At 40.3% G+C, this 24,311-nt stretch overlaps 1 protein-coding gene across 1 annotated transcript in view; it reads left to right on the top strand.

Moving 5' to 3' along the window:
• PPFIBP2 (PPFIA binding protein 2) overlaps positions 1-24,311 on the top strand; it is an 86,143-nt gene that overhangs the window by 26,033 nt on the left and 35,799 nt on the right. Inside the window, 2 exon segments of the mRNA XM_033063621.2 lie at positions 1,987-2,201; positions 22,188-22,277. Coding sequence (XP_032919512.1) covers positions 1,987-2,201; positions 22,188-22,277 — 305 coding nt within the window.

Here is a 24,311-nt window from a genome sequence, read left to right as displayed (position 1 = left end):
AAGCCAAGGTTGATTTACAGCGAGCTTGTCTCGTGTGGCAGCCTTGGGGGCACCGGATATGGAGGAAACTTTATCTTGGCCATGGTCTCAGCCAGAAATTAAGATGAGATCTTGCACCTGAGGTATTGAAATAAACTCATAAGCAGAGGAAGTCAGCAGGCTCAAGCAGAATATTCAGAGTCTGAAAAGAGATTAATATAAAATGCTCCAGTGGTGAAAATGGCTGTTGCTTTACCAAAATAAAAAGAGAAAAATCCTGCTAAAGAACCTTTCAAGATTACTAGGGAGGGCTTTTCATAATTTAAAACAGTGGGGGAAAAAAAAACCCACATAGATTGTATGCTAGAATTCAAGCCACACAAATTTTTGCAAAGACATGAAAGACTACTTTGGGTCATTGAGAGAGTTTTTGAAGAAAACCTGGCTAATATTATTTAAATTTTCTCAAAGGTTGTGAGTAGAATGAAGCATTTACTAAAAGAGAAAGCAAGTATTGTCTTTGTTCAAAAATTGGTTGGCATGGGGGGTAATATTAGCATTAAATGATCAGTGAGCAGTTTGGTTAAAAGCTGCTTTAGGTGTTGGAGTTTTTTCTGTGTCCTGTGGTGTCCTCACGAGATGTGGATCAGGCTGCATGTAAAATGAAACACTGGGTTCACACACAGTTTGCAATGGCAGATAAATGAGCACAGCAGGCAAGCCAGCACTGATTAATGCAAGGTAGTGTGCATTCAAGGAGGAGATCTGAATTCCTTATACATTTGTACATCACATCAGATACATCTGCTCATGGGAAAAATAAACTTGGCAGATCATTTCCAAAGAACCCGTGAAGATTTTTGTTCCTTTTGTTATTAACGTGTTAAACTGTGTTAAACACAGGAGTAAAAGAACAATAGCAAGGAGATGATTAAAATCCCCTTGTGTGCATCACTTGTGTATTTTTCTAGTGAATGCTAAATGCTGTGTGCAGCCAGTGCAATGTGAATGATCAAAAACCTAAAACAAATCTCCCATGAAGTCAAACAGGAAGGGAAATTGGGATTGTTTGTGCCAGAGAGAACAGGAATGAAGACATGTACAATCTATTATGTGCTCAAGGCAGTCAGTTGTAGATAAAAACTTTTTAAAGTAGAGCAAATGGAAGTGTTCCACCTGACTGGCTCTTAGACACAAAGGCATATTAAATAAAATCAAGGTCTGAAATTCAGGACTGGGAAAAGAGAACTTATTTTAGTGTGCACCTCTTTGAAACACACAGGGTGCTAAGACAAGAAGTTTTGGAGATGTTAGAATTTGTCTTATTTATAATTCTTCAGTAAGTGAGTTATGGGTTTTTTGTTGTTGAGGAAAAACATATTTGTGTTGGAGGAGTGGCAGTAGAGAGACAATGCAATTCAGAGAACTTTTTGTAACAAACAGAGCTAGAAAAGTTTCATATGCCATATTTATTGCCATTGCTAACTTTTGTGGTGTTGCTCTCTGTGGGAGAGTTCTAAACCTGCTCATGGTTTTATATTTTTTTAATATTTTTTAATATCTATATTTTTTATATTTTATATTTATATAATTTATATTTTTTCTAGATCTGGTACCATGATCTATTTTTCTTGTCAAGGAGCTGCATCAGCCATTCTTGCATTGCTTAGCAGTGTGGGGGAACTTTCAGTGGTGTAGCTGAGAAGTTAGTGACATCTCATGGTAACTGTGGAAAATTGCAGGTGATTTGGGACAGGCTTTGGGGTTTAGAATTTGGGCATTCTTTTTTGATATGCGTGTACACACCTCTACCATTTAATTCTCCAGATTTCATTATTTATCTAGAGAATAATTCAGGTATTTCTGAGCTTGAAATGAAGAATTTCAGCCTATAGTGAGACCTGTCAGTCTGAAACCCAAGTATTGTAATGTGCCTTGTGTTATTAATTTTCCACCTACAAAACAATTATATGGCATTGTGCTCTCTCTTCTTTTTGTTGATTTTAGGCACAAAGTCAGCTGCAGAGTATGCCAATGGTGGTTATGACATCGTGTCCCCAGCTCCATCAGTGTATCTGGGCACATTCCAGATTTTGCACCTCCTGGAAGATCTGAAGATGGCCCTGGAGATGCTGGAGGACCCCCAGGAGAAAGAAGCACTGAGGAACCAAATCCCAGGGGCCACAGCAGTGTGCCTGAGGGAGTGGTTTGAGGAGAACCTGGTGAGCTCTTATTTGAGATTTCCATTTTGTCTTCAAACAGGGCTGGGTCAAGGATTTTCATATTATTTTTATAATAACTAAAATAAATAATTAAAATATAATAATAAAATTAATAACCTTTTCAGAACATAATTTATATAATATATAATTAATATCTTATTTATATTCTATTCTATTAAATATATAGTATCTATATTATATGTAATATATATAATTGTATTTCAAACAATAACTGCTATAATATATAATTAATACAATATTACCTGCTATACTAAATTATTTTATAATAACTGAAATCTGCATACTTAGAGTGCTGCATGCGGTGGTGAGCAATAATAAATAAGGATTTTACTGCTTTATGTGCTGATTTCTAAAGCAATGCAGATATAAGAGTAGAAGAAGTTGATAAAATACCTCATTTTGTCCTTTGGGGTGACAAGAGAGAGTAAAAATGAAGTACAAAAAAAAATGCCTTTTCTGTGATTTTTTATTTATTTTTTTTCAGTTGGTTTGTTGGTTTATTTTATTTATTTCATTCTTTTCTGGAGATAACAAATTTATTTCTTACAGTTATATAATATTTGTTGTATTATTACAGTAAATATTTATTTTTTTACAAAATTTCTGGTTTTCAAACTGTCAGTTTAGAATAGATTGGCATTGTTGAAGAGACAGATCCAGACTGGCTGGTCCCCCTTTCCTTTTCCTTGCTGCATTTCCCTTGCTATCACTATTAGGAATATTAGGAATATAATATAATTAGGAATCTCCAAAGCACCCTGTGCACCAGGCAGTGGGGTAGGGTGGGTTCCTCAGGAGTAAAACCTGCCCCAGCTTCAGAAAACTTCCTAGATTAATGGTTTATGGATTGTTAATGGTTTTTTCTCCTGGCTTTGTCAGTGCATGTGATTTTTATGCAATATGCCTGTAGCCTGAGGTTTGCTGTTTGTTTTCTGCTCTGTGCTGGCTGTAACCCAACCTTGTTGGAATTGGCTGCTTTTGTTTGGACTTGCCAGCTACTGGCTGAAATTCTTCACAGAGTTCAGATCCATGGCTGGAAAATCCTGTTTGGGCCACATGAGAGAATGGAACAAAAATTTGGTAGCAGTTTTGAAAGCTGAAGGTACAGGCAACATTTAATTTGCAATATTCGATTTTGGATTTAGATATCCTCAGGCCAGCTCTTACCAAATGCTTGCCTCAGCAGAAATGTTAATGATTTTTTCTAATCTTTATGATACCTAAGAGATGAGTTTAGTGCATAAAAGAGAAATTTTCAGAGTGGCTCACAGCAGAATTGGACCTGTATCAAGAGCAGTACTCATTTGATAAAGTAGTTGGTCACTCTGGATTGAGAGCCAAGAAAAGAGGGAAAATTGTGGTTGGGAGTGTCTCTAGTGCTGCAAGTAGAGATGAGTGGATTTAAAATATTTTGCATCAAGGGAGGCGAGTGCATAGCTGCTGTGACTCATTTGAACATGGATAGTAGTCTTATGTACTTTAAGACCTTTTTTTATATTTTTCTTTTTGAATGCAAATAATTTGCAAGCATGCATATAATTCCCATGGAAGCAATCTGATAAAATTCAATGAAATGGAATATGTATTTCATACTTGTGTCCCATACTGAAACTTCCTTCATCCCAGCCCAGAGCTAAGGAACATGGCACTTGATGTGTGCCATGTGCCAGGACAGCTGAGGCAGAGATCTCTAAAGAATGGGAACTCTGCATCTCAGTGAACCCACTCCCTCTGGATGGAAAAAAAGCACTTTAGTGATCATTACTCTGTGAAATGCTGGGGTATCTTTAAAAAAACCCCACTCAGATGGTGAATGCTTCCCAGTGGAACTTGCTCCAAAGTGTCTTTTCTAAATATTCTAAGTGTGGGCTAATAACTGAGCACAGAGACCTGGAGTTTATTGTAATTGTTGTGCTCAGCTGAAAAGTTCCATAAAGCATTGTGGGGTGTAATTGAATTCCAGCAAACGTTGTCTGTGAAATGAGTGTGACAGGCAGAGGATGGTGAACAGATTCCTTGGAGATTTTATTGTTCAGAGCTGCTCCAGGTTAAACAGCAGCTACAAATGGAGAAGGGTTTTCTTTTGTGGCTGATGAATTTCACAGCTGTTTATTTTGGGGGTCCATGCACCTTCCTTTGAAGCTTCAGAGACTACAGCTTTGTTCCTAACATTTTACCAAAAATATCCCCAACTCCTCCTGGCTGGGCACACACAAAAAGCCATTTCATGTTTTTTAAAAGCAGATGAGTATGCTTCTTTCAAGAGAAGGACGTTATTCTCCTTCACTCCAGTGTGTGGTTGAAAACTGTATTAAAAATCATTTTGGGTTGTTTTTAAGGCCAAAGAATTTACAATCATAAGGCCATGTAAAACAGTTATTTTCAAGGCATAAGTTTTTAATACAATTCTGAAGTAGTTAAAAGTCTATGTTTAATTTTTTTTTCCTTCTATTTTAGGTTTGTCAAAAGATTTTCACAGCTATAAAATTCTCATTTCTATGTGACACAGAACCTTTCTAAATTCAGTCCTAACTGTGTCAAACCTGTTTCACCCATCTCAAACCTGAACTGTTCATAGAGCCCAGACCACAGAAGCAAAAAACAAAAAATTTGACCTTTTCAAAAAGAACACCTTTAGTTCAGCAGATGCTCTCAGGGACCAGGGTGGGTGTCCCTGCTCTGGGACACAGCAGGATTTGGGATTGCAACTCAGAGGACAAAGTGGCTGAACCTTCTTCATGCTGGTTTTATTGGAGGAACATCCAGAAACCAGCATGGGGAAAATAACTTTTCTCATAAGGAAGTTGCCCCTTGGCCTCATAACTCAATTTCCAGGCACATAGCACCAAACCCTGGGATTTATCAGACATGAAATATCACCAAGTGATGTTTCTGATCCATTTTATTTTATTTTATTTTTTAGCCAGTGATAACTTTGATATTCTTTGTCCCATCTGCTCTAGGTGTGAATACAAAAGATGTGGGGAAATTTAGGTATGGCTAGAATAGGAAGATTGAGACATCATGTTTGATACCTGGTATTTCCTGCCCTATTAACTCTTTTGACAGCAGCTGCTTCATTCCTTTTCTTCTGGAATCATTGGTGATTTGGTGTTTCCTCCAAGATTAAAGCACAGCATCTGCTGAGCTAAAGGTGTTCTTTTTAAAAAGCCAATTTATTTCTTTTGTTTGCTTCTGTGGTCTGGGCTCTATGAACAATTCAGGTCTGAGATGGGTGAAACAGGTTTGACAAAGTTGGCACTGAATTTAGAAAGGTTCTGTGTCACATAGAAATGAGGATTTTATGGCTGTAAAAATCTTCTGACACACCTAAAACAGAAGTAAAAAAGATTAAATATAGACTTTTAATCACTTCAAAATTGTATTAAAAACTTATGCCTTGAAAATAACTGTTTTACATGGCCTTATGATTGTAAATTCTTTGGCCTTAAAAACAACAGAGTCCTGGGGATTATCTGGGAGAGTTCATACAGAGCAAATTTGTGAGTAGATTCAACGTTTCTTGTTAAATATTTCAGCATTGCCAGTGGCCACATGAGCTATCACAAAGCAGATAGTAATTTCAGCATTAAAAATTAACTGCTGCAGTGGCAATTTGGCTTTGTGAGCTACAGGAGAATGTATTTAGTTACATAACTCTGAATTTCCACACTGCTCAGGCTGGGTTTTATTCTCTCCACCTTTATGGAATCCTTTTTTGAGTGAAGAGGAACACTTGTGCTATTACAATGGAACCTTAATTCTCATTTTCAGGATTGCAAAACGTGATCTTCCTCCTAGGGGAACATCTGTGTTTAAAGTGAACCACTCCATCATGTAGCTTTATATAAAGAGCCTTAAAATGCCAGTTCTTGAAAAGTCATCAGTATTTTCCTGATTATTCAAAGGTTTTTTGGAAGCTTGACTCTGGAAATCTTTCTAAATATTTTCAATTTGAGGAAAGGGAGAGAAGAGGAGAAGAAATAGTAGAGAAACATGTGGTAGAGGTAATTTTTAATAGAATTTGCCTTATAAATATGTGCTGTGCTTTGTTTCTTTTGAAGATCTGTTCTTTAGTGGTAAAACCAGAGACTTTTCAGCAAAAAAAAAGATAAATGCCTTACAGTCACAGTTGCTACTCACTCATAATTAATTTTGCCCCAGTATCCTCACAAAGACCTGAATGAAAGCAGTAAAGCCCAGCTCAGAACTCTGACTTGATGGAGCTTGTGGAGTTTTGAAGCCACTTCAGAGTTTTATTTTAAGCATGTGTGAAAGTGCTCTGCTGAAACCTAATCACTGGCCTCTCTATTTCACTTTTGTCCACGATTCATTTCAAAGAGAGGCAGAAAATGACTGAGCTCAGGGCACTTCCATGCACTAGAAAATATTATTTTAGAAAAGCATCAATGGCATTTTTTCAGTGCAACTGAATGTATTTGAGCAGTCCAAGGCAGTGTATTTCATTTATCTGCTGGTGGATGTGAGTGTGCTGGAGATATTTATAGCTGGGGACATGAACACATGTTAGGCTGGGTAGGGAGCAGCATGGACAGCAGAGAAAAGCAGCCATTCCACAATGTTTATTTTCGCCAGCCTGAAACATTAGATGGGTTCTGTGTGCTGAGGAGGTTGGAGGTTGGATATCCCAGCTCCTTTTTGGATGCTTGGGCTGGGAAATCTGCTCCTCTCAGAGCTCCCCAAGTGCTCAGCAACCTGTGAATGCAGAATTCCTTGCAGGCAGTGGAACTGCTGCTCTGCAGAGCTCTTTTAGACATGGAACTTTTCTAAACCAGGCTAATCTGTGCTTGCTTAGTCCAGGAGCCCAGCCCATCAGCTCTGACCGTGACTGCTGAGTGCAGCAGCTCTCAGAGAAGCAGGAAAGCCTCCTCTGTGTGAAGAACTGCAGTAATTTCACAACTATAAGCCGCACCATTTTTACTACAATTTTGGTCCAAACCCAAAGTGCGGCTTATAATCAGGTGTGGCTTATATATGGACAAAGAACAAAAAGTTGCTGTTTTAGCTTGGAGGACAGGTGTCTGCTGAGAAAGGCAGTAGCTTCTTTTTGAAATGGAGAATGTAAACCCCCTCCCTCCAAATTATTATAATTTTGAAACCAAGGGGCTCTCAGGCAAAGATATGGGAATTAGGAATAACAGTTCTTTACTAGGGAAATTAAAATAGAAATACAGTACTACAAAGAAACAAACCCCAAACCCTGACACAGTCAGAGTACAACCTGACACCCCGTTAGGCAGGGTGTTGGTAGCAGTCCCATTAAATGGTGGCTGCATCCTCCTGCAGTGACAGATGTGGTTCAGTTGGAGCAGTGCTCCTGTACAAGGTGCAGTTTCCCTCTGGAGGTCCAGTGGTGATGTGGAGAAATCCGGTTTTCCTCTGGAGCCCAGTGCAGAAAGGGGCTCCCTTAGTGTCCCAAAAGCTCTTTTTTTATCTTGGTAAGAAATGTTGGGCTCTTCCCCCTGGCTGGAGCAACTCCCAATGGGATGCAGTAATTTTATCAGTCCCACAATGGGACTCAATGGCCATTAGCAGAAAATGACTGGCTGGAGGAAGGATGGGTTGTGAAAAGATAAAGAACAATGCCCTGCCTGGTTTCAATGGATGGCCCATTAGCAGAATATCTGCCGTGGAGATAAGGATCACTGCCCACACCCTCAACAGATGGTGACAGAACAGATACCTTTTATCACACTCTGTATTGTAACGTGCGGCTTATAATCAGGTGCGGCTTATGTATGGACAAAGGATGAAAAGTTGCTGGCACCCTGAAGTGCGGCTCATACTCAGTGCAGCTTATAATCTTGAAATTACTGTAATAGAAATGTCAAATTTTTGCAGTGGATGGGGCTGATTTGAGATCTCTTTCTGAAAAAATGTCATTTTCTTCTACCCTTGTAATGATCAGTGATGTTTAACTGAGCCACCTATAACCACAGAGCTTAACCAGGATTGAGTTATGGCTTGGAGGGCTCATGGAAGACACCAGGAATTATTCCATGTATTTCATGAAAATTTTCCCAGGTTTCAAGGTGCTCTACTGCCATACATGAAGTTTATCCTGGTGCTGTCAGTGGAACTCTGTAGGAAGCCAAGATTTTGTACAGAAATTGCATTTAATCCTTCAAAAAGATGATTTATTCAGTTCCATCTGTACAAGTCTCCTCCAGCTCTTGGCCTCAGTGCCTTGCTTTGCCCTGATTTGGGATAAAATGGGATATTTCCCATTAGTTCATCTTCCCTTTTGTGTCTGAGGCTATGCATGGAGTCCCTTTTCCATCTCACCTTCTGACCCCTCACTAGAATCTCCCGCTGCATTACTTTCCAGTGATTTAAATGTTAAACACTGTATTCATTTAGCAAACATTGGTGCATAAATGTGTTTTTTCAAGTGGAGCTACAGGAAAGACTGGGAAATGTTTTCCATAAAGTAATCAACAGGGAGATTGGTGAGAGATAATTGTTTCCTCAAACAGTGGTGCTGACAGAAAAGGTGTAGAGGTCACCTAGAGAAACTGGAGACAAAATTTAATTTTAAAAAGTCCCTGCATCGATTTGGAGGCATAATTTGAATAATGGAAGAAGAACATAACTTTGAAGTATTTCTCTGTATAACCCCTACTCACATCTCACAGAATTTGGATGGATAGATTGACCTTTTGAAATTTGCTACGTCTTACAAATAATGACAAACAGAGCAATATTGTATCCACAACAAAGTTATTTCATTTTCTTTTGGATTAGCATGCCAATAACCCAAAACTAAATATTTTTAAGGCTTTTGTGGCCATTCAAAAAGGGGGAAAAAACACCACTTATTTTGGATATATTGTCTAAACGTGTTGGCATCCTATTTCTTTCCAGAAGTTGGAGATAATGGGCTTAATTTTCCTCAATAATGAAATGCTTAAGAAAAAAAATAATTAAAATAATATTTGTATACTCCTTATCAGAAATAAGGACTTGTAAAGGTGTATCTGCAGCTCATTCTATTTGTTGTTGTTTTTTTTTTTTAACTACTTTTTCCATTCTGAAATTTAGAAGAGACTAATCTGACATTCATTATAGCAAGGAGAGGCAAACTGCTACCTGGAAATGTTATTGGTGTGTAAGCAAATATTTGGTGACTGTCTTGTTTCAAATGCCTTATATACTGATTTATTGCAGGTTTAGTAGTTTCAGCGGTGCTTTGAAGTGTTTGGGACAGGAAACTAATCCTCACTTATTGTAATGTGTTGTGTGGTAGGATGACAATCAGTGTAATTTCACGATTATAAGCCGCACAATTTAGAGTAAAATTTTGGTCCGAACCCGAAGTGCGGCTTATAATCAGGTGCGGCTTATATATGGACAAAGAACAAAAAGTTGCTGTTTTAGTTTGGAGTACAGGGGTCTGCTGAGAAAGGCAGGAACTTCTCTTTGAAATGGAGAATGTAAACCCCCTCCCTCCAAATTATTATAATTTTGAAATCGAGGGGCTTTCAGGCAAAGATATGGGAATTAGGAATAACAGTTCTTTACTAGGGAAATTAAAATAGAAATACAGTACTACAAAGAAACAAACTCCAAACCCTGACAAAGTCAGAGTACAACCTGACACCCCATCAGGCAGGGTGTTGGCAGCAGTCCCATTAAATGGTGACTGCATCCTCCTGCAGTGACAGATGTGGCTCAGTTGGAGCAGTGCTCCTGTACAAGGTGCAGTTTCCCTCTGGAGGTCCAGTGGTGATGTGGAGAAATCCGGTTTTCCTCTGGAGTCCAGTGGAGAAAGGGGCTCCCTTAGTGTCCCAAAACCTCTGTTTTTATTTTGGTAAGAAATGTTGGGCTCTTCCCCCTGGCTGGAGCAACTTCCAATGGGATGCAGTAATTTTATCAGTCCCACAGTGGGACTCAATGGCCATGAGCAGAAAATGACTGGCTGGAGGAAGGATGGGTTGTGAAAAGATAAAGAACAATGCCCTGCCTGGTTTCAATGGATGGCCCATTAGCAGAATATCTGCCATGGAGATAAGGATCACTGCCCCCACCCTCACCAGATGGTGATAGAACAGATACCTTTTATCACACTCTGTATTGTAACGTGCGGCTTATAAGCTGGTGCGGCTTATAATAGTGAAATTACTGCTGTATTTTATTTCTGTGTCAGTGTACTCTGCCTCTAACTGGGGGAAGTGTTCACAGTGATGTTGGTGTTCTGTTAAGTAGAAAATATTTTTTAGATTATATGTGAAAACAGAACTCAAGTTTATTACATTCTCTTCTAAATAAGTTTCATACAAAAAAAAAATTTTAAAAGGGCAGGGTTCTTGAAGAACTTGGGCTGGACAAAAAAAAAAGTATTTTTTTGTGTTTGGGCTTAGTTGTTAATTAAATTTTATTTGTAGTGTAGGGAGTTGTGTAACACTTCTAGTTACTAGTTAAAAATGAATAAAACGGAGATGAATTTAGCTAGTTGCAAGGTTTTTTATAGTCAAATAGTTTGATTAAAAGTTGACACATTATTTATACTTTTGACTCAACAACTAAACATTTGTGATTTACACTGTAGTGCCAATTATTTAACTAAAAACTGCTACTTGAAAGTGTGAAGAAGATGGAACAAGAAGGAGGAAAGACACAACACCTAAGAATGTCTGCTTTGTCCTATATTTATTGTTATTTTCCAAAATTCTAAACCTTTCACCATGTGAAATTACACACTTCTATTCTAACTACACACCTGTGATTTTAACTCTATCTATAAAATTCGGAAGCTTTTTCCAAGGCCTTAAGTCAAAAGCAGTGTGTACTTGGGGCTCAGTGCTAGAGAGCCCAGAAAGTTCCAAACTCCCAGGTTTCTGGGCTCCAGAACCCATGGCCATCCAAGTCTGTTTAATTCCAAATCTGATTCTTGACTTGAATCCACAAATGGAGGCAGTAGGGCTGAGTGTGTTTTGTACTGGGAAAGGATTCTTTGTTTGTGCATCTGCCAAATGTTATTTCTTGCCTGTTTCCCAGGATATTGTTTATTTTTTTTTTTAAATTATCACAAGCCAAGCAAACAGGCTCATCTACAGACTGCAGTGTATTTTTAAAATTTTGTCCCAGGAATTTCTTCTTTCCCTGTCACGTAGGCATTGTCAGTACAATTAAGATTCTAAGACAAATTTTCTTGCTGGAAATACTTCATCTAGATTCCTGAAGCCATGTTTGCCATGAAAAAGGGATTTCTTCCATCATTGTCTTCTACACAAACATCCTAAGTTTCTTTATGCACAATATTCCCATATTTTACTCTCTGTTTTTTCACTCTGAAGCTCTCGCATTTTCTGCACCATGAGAATGACAGGTGTGAATTGGCATGCTGAAAATATTTTCCCTTTTAAAATCTGGTCATAATCTCTTTATTTCCAAAGCAACCCAGACATAGGATTGGGAAGGAAAACAAAAAAAAAAAAAAGAAAAAACAATAGAAAACTCAGAGGAAGAGATGTAGGAAAAGTTGATCATAATTCTTGGGGATGAGTAAATTTTTGTGGCATTTCTTGGCCTTTAGAGAGCAAGTGTGAGTTCTTTTAGTGTTTTCAGGGGCTGATTTGAAACAAGAATGATCTATAAGTTACTGATGAAAAGGAAAACTTGGAGGACTGCTCTGACTCCTCCTGCTCGTTTGCCCTTGAATTTCCCAGGAGATACAGAGGCAATAGAAGAACAAGATTGACCATTTGCAGTTGTGCTGCACCAAAACCTGTATTTTATCACAAATAAGTAAAATTTTGAAAGCAAGGCTAATAAATATAATTTTTTTTTTGTGTCCATAGGGCCCTGGCTGGGTGGGAAAAAGTGGTGGAAAAACAAACAGCTCTGTGCTTCTTCAGCTCAGGGTTGGTAGAAGAGGGAAAACACCAGACAGTGCCTTTCCCTCCCCTGAGGAGGATTTCTGGATTTTTTTCTTGCCTCTTCACAGTCTGGAGTGGAAGGACAAGAGAAGTGTAGCTTCTCATTTACAGCCTTGCTGCTTTCAGTTCCAAAACTCTTGCAGCATGTTTGTTTACTATTTAAAAGAGGCTTCAAGCCTTGTTTGAAGTATTTGGCATGCTGACTAAAAGCAGGGGCTCACGTGGCTGAGTGGGTTTTGCTGGTTGTGAATCAGCACTAAAGTTCTTGGGCTGGCACCTTTGGTGCTCTGCAAATGGAGTTTTTATCAAGCCTGGCAGCATTCAGCAGTTTTCTATATGGAACTGGCAAATAAACCCTAATGGAGCTTATGGAGTATATAAACTTTGCTACCCTGAAATATTATAATATAATATATATTATATTATTATTACCCTGCATTTGTGCTGCCATAATGTGTGTGTTCTTTTCTTTTTGGGAAGGCACTGGAGAAAACAGCTTGGGGGCAAGGGAGCAAAAGCTGGATCAGTCTCTGTCTGGGGTAACACTTGAGGGTGCTGGTTCTGCAGTGGAAGGGGGTTTATTTCTTTTTTTAGGGGCAAAGAAGCTTTTGTTTCTTTGTTTTTTAGCTCTCCACTGAGCCAGAATCTGGTGCTCAGTGAAGAGCTACACACAGCCATGGATTTCCAGAAAAAGAGAAAAACACACACACAGGATGAGGCAATTGCAGCATATTTTCCTCCTTTTCAGCAGAGAAGCCTCCCTGCTTTCCCAGAGAAATGGGGGAGAACACCCCAAGCAAATCTGGGGTGTTTGGTTTGCGTTCAGCTGGCTCCTGAGAGGTTCAGGCCAAAGCTCAGGCTGGATGTAAAGTTCAGTGTGCAGGTGACAGGGAACATGTGACTGTCTGGAATGCATGCTGTCAACATTCTGCCTGATAAGATGCAGAAAATGCAGACACTCACCCCTCAATCAGGAAGAATGACTAGCAGAAAGCAGGACGCCTTTTGGTGAAACCCAGCCCAAGTGGCACGGCAGAATAAGGTATGTTGGCATTTTTAATGCTTTTAAAAGGAGAAATGGATGCTACCCTAAATGCAGGTGGCACTAGGAAGTTTAGCAACACAGTTTTCCTGTGGTTTTTAAAATTAAGAGCACAATCATTAGCTGATAAAGTGGGGTGGAATGTTTTGAGAGAGGTGTTTCCTCCTTCCCTGAGTAAGACTCAGATGGGAGTCTCAGAGCCAGTGCTTTGAAATGGATGAAATGTTGAACCTAAAGCTAGGGGATATGCAATGCTGTGAGGTTAAGTTTTATGTGTCTGCTAATCTCCACAATTAGATAAGATTTTTTTGGGGAAAAAAATGCTTTATACTGTTGGGCATTCATGTTTAATGTCAAGACATTCCTCATTCAGTCTCCAGCTTGTCAGCCCTGACAGACTGTGATGCACAGGGAAATCTGCTCTATTAAGTTGTGGGTTTTTTAATGCAGTCTTGATGGTGTATTAAGATTTTTTTTTCCCAGATAGTGTGAGCTGTTCAAGAAATAATTGCTCTCATCCACTTTCAGACAGCATAAAATAAGTATATTCTATGTTCAGGGCAACCCAAGTCAGATCTGCTTTTGGAAAAGGACAGTTCTTTTCTCCTCACATTTACTGGTGATTTTAGGTATCCCAGCACCTTGTAGCACTGACTTGCTAAAAGTTCTCATGTTTTTCTTGTCATATGGCTTTAAGTGAGAACAGATAATAAACACACGAAGGGAACTGAAAGTCTAGGTTTATGTCCTTCCCTCCTAACTTTGTGTTGTGGGAGGTTCTCAAAGCAGCTCCATCAGGTCAAAAGGACCAAGAATGGTTGAAATATTAAAACCCCACATCCCCCTGAGGAAATTTTGTCACGTATCTGTGCCTTGCCCAGGCTGGGATGTGGGTAGGAAAAGCTTTATTCAGCTTCAGACCTTGAGTCCTTTATGCACAGCATTAGTACCACAGGCAGCTTTGATACTGCTGGTTCCAAAACAGCTGGTTTAGTGCTCCTTAAGCCCAGGGCTCAGCCTGGCTGAGCTGAAAAAGGAAAATGTTCTGAGATGATCACAGAGATTCCATGGGGGCAGCTGCCTCTGGGTCTGCAGAGTGTGTGACAAACAGCTGCCTGGTTTAAGGCCAAAGCCACTTTGGACCAGGGGGAGAAACAGTACTGGAAACTGGAGTTTATTGGGGAAAATTCAGAGTTATGGGTAACTGCTGTGTGCAGGCACTAGAGGACACCACAATAGCAGGCAGCACTTTAAATTCCCTCCTAGCCAGAGCGTTGCGTTTATCTGGGTGTTGCAAACCCGAGAAGTTGCCATGCTGTGAGATCCCAGCTTCAGCAGCAGCAGGCAAACATCTTGGAAGGGCATCATCATCTTCTGCTGGGCTGGAAAATCTCCTCTTTGGCAGCAGCAGTGTTTATGGGATCATTATCTTATTCACAGTGTCGTCCTGGAATTCCTCCCCTTTTCTAATGTCTTTCGAGAGGACAGGCAAGTAATTCAAAGAGCAGAGCTTATTTTTAGGTTTAGTCTGAGCCTGAAATAAATTGAGAAGGCTGAATAGTGTTACAATAAACAGGGAGTAGAACAGAGACAGGAAATAGGGGGTCTTTGGTAATGAGTTCCAGCCACTCTTGGAACAGAAAGCCAGAGAAAGCATTACTTGAGAATAGTTTCTCAGTGACAGCTTAATAATTTTTAGCTTGCTGTTTAGCATTAAAGGGGAACAGTTCCTGCAGATTTACGCTGTTCTGGAGAGATCCTATTTTAAAGGTCCTTCAGCAAGTTATATTTTTAATGTTTTTAGGGTTGCATTGTTGTTGCTGCTAAGCGCCGTGCTGTTTAAAAAAGCCAGATGTGTGTTATATACACATCTGGGAGCAGCCTTTGGGATAAGACCGTGGCACAGGGGCAGAGGATTCCAACTTAAAATATGAGCAGGCATTGAAGGTTTCAGAAGTTGAGGGCTGGAAGGGGAAGAAATCACAGCTACATCCTGTAGAACAAAGCGGCGCGCCAGCTCCCAAAAATTTCCTTTGAACCCTGGGAATGTGACTGCTGAGATGGGCCCGAAGCATGGATGGTGAGATTGATGTTTACAAGCACTTCACGTGGCTACAGAGGGTGAGTGACTTGCTGGCGTTTGTTTTTTACTCTTTCTGAATGCACATTTAGCAAAATCTCAGTGAGGATTCTCCTCTTTGCAAAAGGAAAGTGCCTCAGACTTTAAATGGTGTGAGTTTCTCCACCAGAAGTGAATTAAAGACGGAGGAGGAGGAGGCTTAGGAAGGGTGGGGAGAGAAAAATCAGCTGTCTTTGTCTTTAAAAATGAACCTCCAGGATCAAACTTGGAACAAATGGCAATAGATCCTGGCAGTGCCACACAACAAGTCCTGCATGGGACAGCAAAAAGGAGGAGAGGCTCTGGTTTGCCATGCTGGGCTCCAAAGGGAAAAGTTTCCTGCACAGCTCTGCCCTTAAGTGATTCTGCGTGAGACTTTTCGGGATGCCTTTGTCTCGGGTAAAAACTGTGCTGGTTTCCTTCTGTGCCTGCTACTCTGCGGAAAATATAGTTTATTTTTTTTTAAAGGCAGGGCTGGCTATTGGTGTTTTTAGTTCTGTGACTGCATGAGATTGTTTGTGCCTTCCTTTCTGTAAAAAAAAAAAAAAAAGGTAGGTTTGTGCAGCTCTCTCATCGCCTTGAAAAAATCGGTTTTTTTCTGTTTTGTTTAGATTTTATGTTCTCAGAATTTGTTTTCCAGTGTTAGAAAAACCCATGAATGGGACGTGACTAGATCCCTCAGAAGAGATCCCTAGAGATCCCTATTTTTTAAAATCACAATGGGGATTTAATTGTGTCACAAAAGGATCACATTCTCTCCTTATTCTTTTAAAATCTGTTTTAGCCTGTGTGTGCTTTTCCTGCAAATTCTTGCCTGTCTATATGTACACATACAAACACACATGCAAAAGTTCTCTTGGGTTTTTTACTAGCTGTATAAACACAAAATATCTGTCAAACCTAATGTGAAACACAATTAGGAGCATTTATGTCGGGTCATTTCTTGAATAACTGTAAAATATTAATGATAAATAAGTCTTTAATAATCCTGAAGTTAATTTACCAAATATTTGCATCAGACTCTGGAAACTTTCACATTTCTGGAGCATGTCTGTGGAGGGGATTAAATGGGAAGTGAAGAGGCAGCAGGAAGTAGCTGTTGGTAACATTATACTATTAATTTAACCTGTGCTCTGTGCAGTTACAGCTAATTACCTCTTTAAAACAGTACCTCTTTAAAATAGAATATCTTCAGCTCACATAGTAATTTGCTATTTACATGAGGTTGTGGATATGGTGTGTCTGCCACTCCTGCTCTCAGAAATTTCATTTTTGTAGAGGCAGGCTTGCTAACAAAAAGGTTGATAAGGTCTGCTGTGCTCAGAAAGGACAGTGTTTAAATGCAGCACAAGATTTTGCAGGGATTAATAATTTAATTCCCTTTATGTCAGGTACATAAAGGGGAATATCAGTCCTGGCAAGCTCTTTAAAGGGGTGAGGGAAGGGAGGAGAACTGAAAGTGATCTTGCATTGTTCCCAGAATTTCAGCAGTCTGTTCCCAAATTCCTTTGACAAGTGATTTAGAAACCAAAAAAAGTTGAAGCAATCTGAGTTCCTTGATGGATTCTCGCGTCCAGGAATCCCAGTGTCTCACATCTGGCACTGACTCTTACAGCACATAAAGATTTCAGTTCCTGCAATCACAAACTGCTGCTCCTTGGCTGATAATAAAATCATGAGTTGCTTTCAGAGTAACACATGGCATTTTAATAGAAAATAACTGCAACAGATTCCATAAAGCCTTGGTGAGGTATGCCAGAGCTGGCTCAAATTTCATCATTAGCAGAAATCCCTCCAGAGACCCAGAAGGGTTTTGATGTTGCAGGGGCTGGCTGGGCTGGATTTGTGTGGTGTCTGTGGCTTGGACTGGGTTAGGGCAGCAAACAAGACCAAAAATCATGAGATGCAGGCAGGAAAACAACAGCTACAGCTGCTATTTTCAGATGCTCAGAGTGGAGGGTCTTGTTTCAAGCACAACATCATTGGAATATAATGTGCACATGGCATCTTGCAAGAGCAGCAGGGGAAAAAAGCACTATTTAATTTTAAAAAACACTAAAAAAGCACTATTTAGATCAAACTGAAATAATCTGTCACCACTTTTCAGCTCTTTCCATTGGACTTTGCTGGTGCCAAGGTGACCTGTGGAAATGCTGGGTCAAGGATGGCCGGAGGGATGGACAGAGCCAGGGGAGGAGGAGAGGGAAAATTCCTCGTGTATAAACAAGTATTGTGTATTCCTTGCTTTAAAACCCACAGCTCAGGCAGCAGCACAGCCATAAAGCAGTGGTGGGCACCTTGGGGGAGGAGTTTTTGCAGGTCATTATTTCTGGGGAAGTGTTTTTGCAGGTAATTAATTCTGGGTTCTTCCACAGGATCTGAGTGTGGATCTGTTAAAAGTTTGTGCTGCAAACTAAGAGACCTGAGATACCCCCACCACCTGAAAGTGTCTCATTTTTAACAAATGTTCTTTTGTCCTCCCAAGGACAAAAAAAGGATTTTTTTTCAGAAAAAATATCTGGATTAAATAAAATTATTTGTTTAAAATTCTTTTGTTTTAAGGGCTGCCAAAATTTACCTAGCTCTCAGTTTCAGATTATGCACTGTCAGCCTTTTGCAAGTGACTGCTATTTTAATTTAGCCAACAATGGCAAATAAAAAATCCTGCTGTTGATTTACTAATTGCCTTCAGATGAAAGGCAAGAATTACAGATCCAGAAATCATGTTCCAGCCTCCTCCTCCTCTCAGGCATCTGAGGGAATGCACACATATTGAGATGGGTGTGTATCTGAGGCAGCACTAGTGTGCCAAGAGATTCAATTTGTATTGCATCCATAGGCAGATGCAAATAAAAATATTTACAGTGTAAGCTGCTCCCTCATCACTCATCACAACAACTCCTTGTGACTCAGAGCATAATTCCAGTGACCAAAAAGAGTACTGCAGAGGTGGAAAGACCACTTCTAAATATTTTCAACTCAGGCTGGGAAGAGTCTGCAGTGTACATTTTCTGGTGTTGGAAGGCAATACTGAGGTTTGGTAGCTTGTGGTAAAGCTGACTGGCTGGGCTCTGCTGGCCAAAATCCTCATTTTCAGCTCCTTTTCAGCAAAAGGCAATCCATCAAGCATGTCCCTAATCTTCCCCATCCATACAAGTGTTGTGGTTGCCACAGGCCATGATAATAATTCAATTACCAGTGGAGCTGGTTCATGTGGCTGAGGAGGAGGGAAAGGGAAGGTTGTGACATGACCTGTCTCCTCAGAGGAGGGTGACTTGTTGAAAAAGCTCACAAATCACCACGTTAACCAACTGCCAGGTTTCTGTTCCCAGCTCCTCCTTGCTCCACAGCTCAGGGTGAGACCCGTGGGGTTTGTGACAAATTTCTGAGTCACAGCTCGCTGGCCAGCTGCAGAAGTTGGTGGGGTTAGGATTAAAATTAATGTGCTGGAGATTCTTGGTGCTGAAAAGGCACACACGAGGAGAACATCAACTGACCAGCATTTCCTTTCATACTTTTGCTGATAAATCCCCATTTTGAATCAAAGCCATTGAATTGTTCTCCAAAGCCTGATTTTTTGTGTGTGTGAGTGACACATAAGAAGGAAAACTCAAACCCTTTTCTTAATTACTGGATCATGCAAGTGGTTCTTGAGACACTTGGAACTTTCCAGCAGCTGTCCAATGTTATGATCATATTAAATCAGTGATTTATTCCCCAGGGATCAGTGGGGGACTTAATCCTTTTTGGGGTCTGTATTGGGATCTGGACCCAATCCTCTTTGGGGTCTGTACTGATGGTCTGGACCCAATCCTGTTTGGGGTCTGTATTGTGATCTGAACCCAATCCTGTTTGGGATCTCCTGCCTGACAGCAGAGGGGAGCTGGGGGGAATCAGCCTCTTCTCCCAGGAAACAGTGACAGGATGAGAGAAATGGCCAAAGTCGTGCCATGAGAGCTTCAGATTGGAAAAATTTCATCCCAGAAAGGGTTGTAAAATATGGGAACAGACTGCCCAGGGAAATGGTGGAGACACCATCCCTGGAAGAGTTAAAAAAAATGTGTAGATGTGGTACTTTAATGGTGAAAATGGTGCTGGTTGGACTCAATCTCTTTTCCAGACATAATTCTGTGATTCCTGTAGGCAAAGAACTTATGGCATGCCGTTGATTTTTTTATCTGCAGTGCTGCTGCCATCAGCATGTTTTTAGCTCCCTTGCCTTAGCATACCTTTCCTTCCACTTTATCATGTGTTATCATAAACTCTTTTCCATATTTTGTGCAATCTCTCCCATTCTTTCATTTCAAGAGGCATAGCTAACATATTTGGCTTATAATTTGTTGATCTCATTTTTGGTCTTTAATGCTGGAATAATAGCTTTATGGGAAATCCTGCAGACTTTTAGATCTGTGCAGTCCCATGGCCAGTGTTTATTTATTGTTTGTGAGTTTTTTAGAGCAGCTGGAACCCTCTGTGTGCTTTGTGCTGTAGGTGCTGAATTCAATTGCTGCTGGTGCCTGTGACATCTCGCTCAGCCTCTGCTCAGTCCTGGCTCTCCCAACTGCAGAATGCACTCCAGCCATCCACAGATGGCCTTGGCTCACGTTACACTGTTTTATCTTGTCTTTATACAGGCCACAAAGAATTAATGGGTCTCAAACAACTGCTCTGTGTCAATCAGACACTTTTATTTAGCAGCTCATTTTTCTGTCTGCTGCACTTTCCTGTGCTTTTCTGAGCCCTCTCTGGCTGACCTCACACCTGCACATTTAGAGCCATTTCTGTGAGGTCTAGGACCTGAGTTATATTTATCATGGGGTCAAAAACTTGACAAAAGTGTATTTTGAGTGGAGTTAACACATTCATCTTTTGATAAGGAGTACTGGTAAGTGAGGTGAGGAATGAGCACCTGCACATTCTGTTTTCAGAATTGAATTGTTGACCCCTCAAACAGGGACAAAAGACCAAGGTTATTGACTTTAGAGGTGATTACAATTAAAAGCTTGCAGCTATGCTAAAGGACATGATTAAAACATAAGAGCACAAGGAAAGAGTATAAATAATAGAATGCAAGTCGGTGCAGACCTGCTCCAAGTTCTACATTTGAGCAGAAACAAAGAGTAAAAGCAGAATGAAGAGTGGGCTGGCAGCTGAATAAAAGCATTTTAAAGGGATCTGGAAGTTATGGGTCCTAGGCTGAAAATATATTAATTTTATTTTATGTTTAATACGGATAGAAATAGGGCCTGAGAGTCTGTGAAAAGGTTTTACCACTCAAGCCAATTCCAGTTGGAGTCCTGTGTGATCCTTCTAGGCGCTTGATTTCTAAAGCTGGGGAATAGTTGGTGGAGAGGAATCAAAAGTAAGCAACAAAACAAATCTTGAAAAATTAACCTGTGAGAAAAAGACAGAAAAGCTCATATTTTCTTTCACAGCATGAAGAGGGAGCTGCTAACTAGAGATGTAGAGATAATCTTCGAATATGTAAAAAATCTCTGAAGTGAATGGCAGGACCTATTTTTGAATTTGTGGTGGTATGATAACCATGAAGCTGAAGGGATGATTCAGATTTGGCATTAAGAAAAATGCTTTAATGAAGTAGATGGAGAAGCTGTGAACTCCATCTCTGGAGGCCTTTAGGAGGAGACAAACCAAGAATATTCCATCCTCAGCCCTCGGATGGAATAGTGAACCAGATGATCTCTTCAGACATCTTTCATTGTGATTCTCTCATTTCTTTCAAAATAATCAGAACAAGGGTGCTCGGTTGTAAAGGTGCCACACTTGAAAAGTGTCTTTTGATTGGATAAAAATTTGATTTCTTGACTTGAACTAATTAGCCCCATGTTTATTTTCAGCATCTGTTTTACCTTTGGGCCTGTAGACCTCAGTATAGCTCAAGAAGCCACAAATATATTAATTTTTTAAAAATCTGTTCACAAATGTTCTGTTGGAAAAGAAAGGGCAGTTGGGAGGAGAAGGATTATAATTCTGTTGGTGCCATTGTGCAAGGAGCTATAAATGAGCAGTCAGCTGCAGTTGGAGGGAGCTCCTGGATTCCTGTGTGAGCTGAAAACCAGGCTGAGTGTTGAGTTCCCTGCCAGAAATGCAGTGCCTGCAGTGGAGCTGGGAAATCATCCTCGGGGGGCTCAGGTTTCTTTGGGTGCTCTGAGCAAACAGCTCCACTCCCACGAGGTTTCATGTGCAGGGTGAGCCTAGGAGGCTCTTCTAAACTTAAATAAATCTGCAGATTTTTGCATTTATTTTTTTAAATTGTGGTCTCTCTATACAAAGAATTACAGTTCATAGGAAATGGGGTATAATAGTTAAGGACAAGCCATGTTTTAGAAGGTTTTGCTCCCTCCTAGAAATCCAGGAGTGATTGAGTGGCTAGAATAGTTCCTGGTAAGAATTGGATCATTTTAATAAATGTGTAATTGCTAACAAAAACTTCTAGTTTTCTTTCAGCAGTTTCTAGGAATAATACACCTATAGCAATTTTTACCACTTGAAAGTAAATGCAAGATGCATTGACTTTGGCAAAAGACCATGGAGACTAGATGTTTCAAATTAAATGGGTTTTGTTTTGGTAAAATTGTATTTTCCATTGAAATTATAATTTTCTAGAAAATACCAGTCTGTTCATTTACCACTCATGTATGCTGGAAATGAGAGAGAATTCAAAATACAGTTAAAAAAAAAAAAGGTACATTCTTAATGACTATTAATTTTTGTTGTACAGTAAGTACAGGCTTAATACATGTGAAATAAACAGTTCTGGTCTATACATACTTTTTTTTCATATTTTTCATCTTATAAAAACTGCTTAATGTGCAAAACTCATATTAAGTATTGCTTGAAACTTGAACTGCGAAAATTCTCACAGCATTTTTTTTTCCTCCCAGTCACAGGTGAACCATCATTCATCCAATAATGAAACTTATCAAGAAAGGCTGGCTCGATTAGAAGGTGACAAAGAGTCACTCATCCTGCAGGTATGTCCAGAAAAGAGAAGAATATTGACTGACAGGTAGATAGAGCTGGGATTTTTTCCTGTTTAGATGCTGTACCAGAATTGTTTACATCACTGAAAAGCTTAAGGGGGAGGGAAACAGGGCTAGAGGAAAATTTGGCAGTAAAATGCATGCCTAAGCTCTAGCAGGTTTCCTGTTTCTCAGCTTACCTTTTCTAAACAGATCCTGTGTCCCATGTCAGTTCTCCTGGAGAAAACACATGTGGCACAATTTAAAAAAAAAAAAAATTCTGTCCATTTTTGCTGGTACTAAACTGTGCATTCCATGCTTTCTAAAACCAAAGCTGGAGATTATTTAAATGGTCTTTGCATATCCCTTCATGCTTTCAAATGCATATTGCAAGCACATATATTTATCAAACAGGAGTGAAGTGTGTTGGGTGGGTGCTCTCCCTGCTTCCAGGCACCAGTTTCTGTAAACATGTTTTATCCTGTATGTTCTGCTCACACTTGTGTTCACCTACTGAGCAGAAGCCTCACTGCTGTTGTTAAATAAACAATAAATGTTTTCAGACACAAGCTTTGGCTTGGTTGGGTTTGGTTTTTTCCTTTCATTACTGTTAAACTAAGTTGCTGTGACCAAATTTAGGAAAAAACCCACCTGGCTGAAAAACAATCTTCTGGTTGGAATTTAGGTGTGTGCCACAAATTCCCTTTACAACTGATATTTATTAGGTCATTTTTTATTGATCAAGTGGCTGTTAATGGTGAAAACTTGATTTTCTGAGTAACAACAAACAGCTTGGCACACTGTGCATTCCTGGTTTGCTTGTGTGAGCAGCTCATGAGTGGAGAGGCAATTAGGAGCCAAATCCAAAATCCAAATCCTGCAGAGCTGAGGCTGGAACTGGTGCACCTGTAGGGATCTCTTTGTTCCCCCCATTTCATTTGTGCCCTGTGCATCAGCTTTGGTGGATCCAACAGGGCTTTCCCTCTCTTTGCCCTGCAGATTTTTAGGAACTATTTCTTCATCCACACAAACAGGCATTCAGCCAGCCACATGCACAAAACACATTTATGGCATTTTGGGACCTGCCTACAGCTTTTCAATGTCTCTCCTTCATTTTACTCCCATCACCTCCACCCTTCCATCAAACCCAAAGGGTTAGTCAATATTTATATATGCTCCTTTCATCTCTGCAGAACTCCAAAAAACCCCAGGCAAATAAGATAGACCAAAACCTCAGCCTGGAAGATGAACAGCAGCAAAGATGCCAGGGTGGAGCTGGGCTTAGGACCTGGCTTACACCAGTTCTTCTGTCCAGGTACCATGAGGAGCCCAGGCAAGCCTCAGGCTCAGGTCCATGGCCCTGGGGATGCTGCTGGGGGTGAAAAGAAGGATGAGAAAGGGCTGGAACAGAGCTCCTCTATTCTGAACAGGCTGAACTGCACCAGTGGCTGCCCCACTAGGGTTACAGCCCCATGGCTGTGACCTGCAGGGAATGTGAGTCTGGGAGCACTCCAGCCTTGCTTCAGACTCCTGAACCTTTCTAACACTTGATTTTTCAGCTGAGTGTTCAATACCCCTCAATTTACAGAACACATATTGCCTACAGGCTGAGGCTTGCAGGTGCTGGAATTGCCAGCGTAGCATAAACTGGGATTTGGTTCTGGGTGCAGCCTGCAGCTTCCTTGAAGAGTCTGGCAGATGTGATCCTGGACAGAGGGGAAAATACGAGCTCCAAGTGGCTGCTGAGCCTCAGCCCAGCTGCTGGAACACCCAGCACAGGCTTCTAAAGCTGCTGAGCTCCCACTAAATTCCTTTGCAGCTCACATTTAACACGCAGAGTTTTCCTTCCAGGTCACAGTGGTATTTAAACCTAACCTGAAGCTCTAAATAAAGCTGGTTTCCTTTGGAACTTGCACCTGAAGGAGAGAATTCAGTTTATTTCTTCGTGCCTTCTGACCTCACATGGGGCTTTTTTGTGCATCATCCCTCATTTGATGGGAGCAAAACAAAGCAGACAAGCAGCAGATTTCCCTGCAGGGAGTTCTG

Source organism: Catharus ustulatus, chromosome 6 (assembly GCF_009819885.2).
Source record: "Catharus ustulatus isolate bCatUst1 chromosome 6, bCatUst1.pri.v2, whole genome shotgun sequence".
Lineage (NCBI taxonomy): Eukaryota > Metazoa > Chordata > Aves > Passeriformes > Turdidae > Catharus > Catharus ustulatus.
The sequence above is the reverse complement of the archived record's forward strand: the minus strand, read 5'-3'. Positions and strand labels throughout refer to the sequence as shown.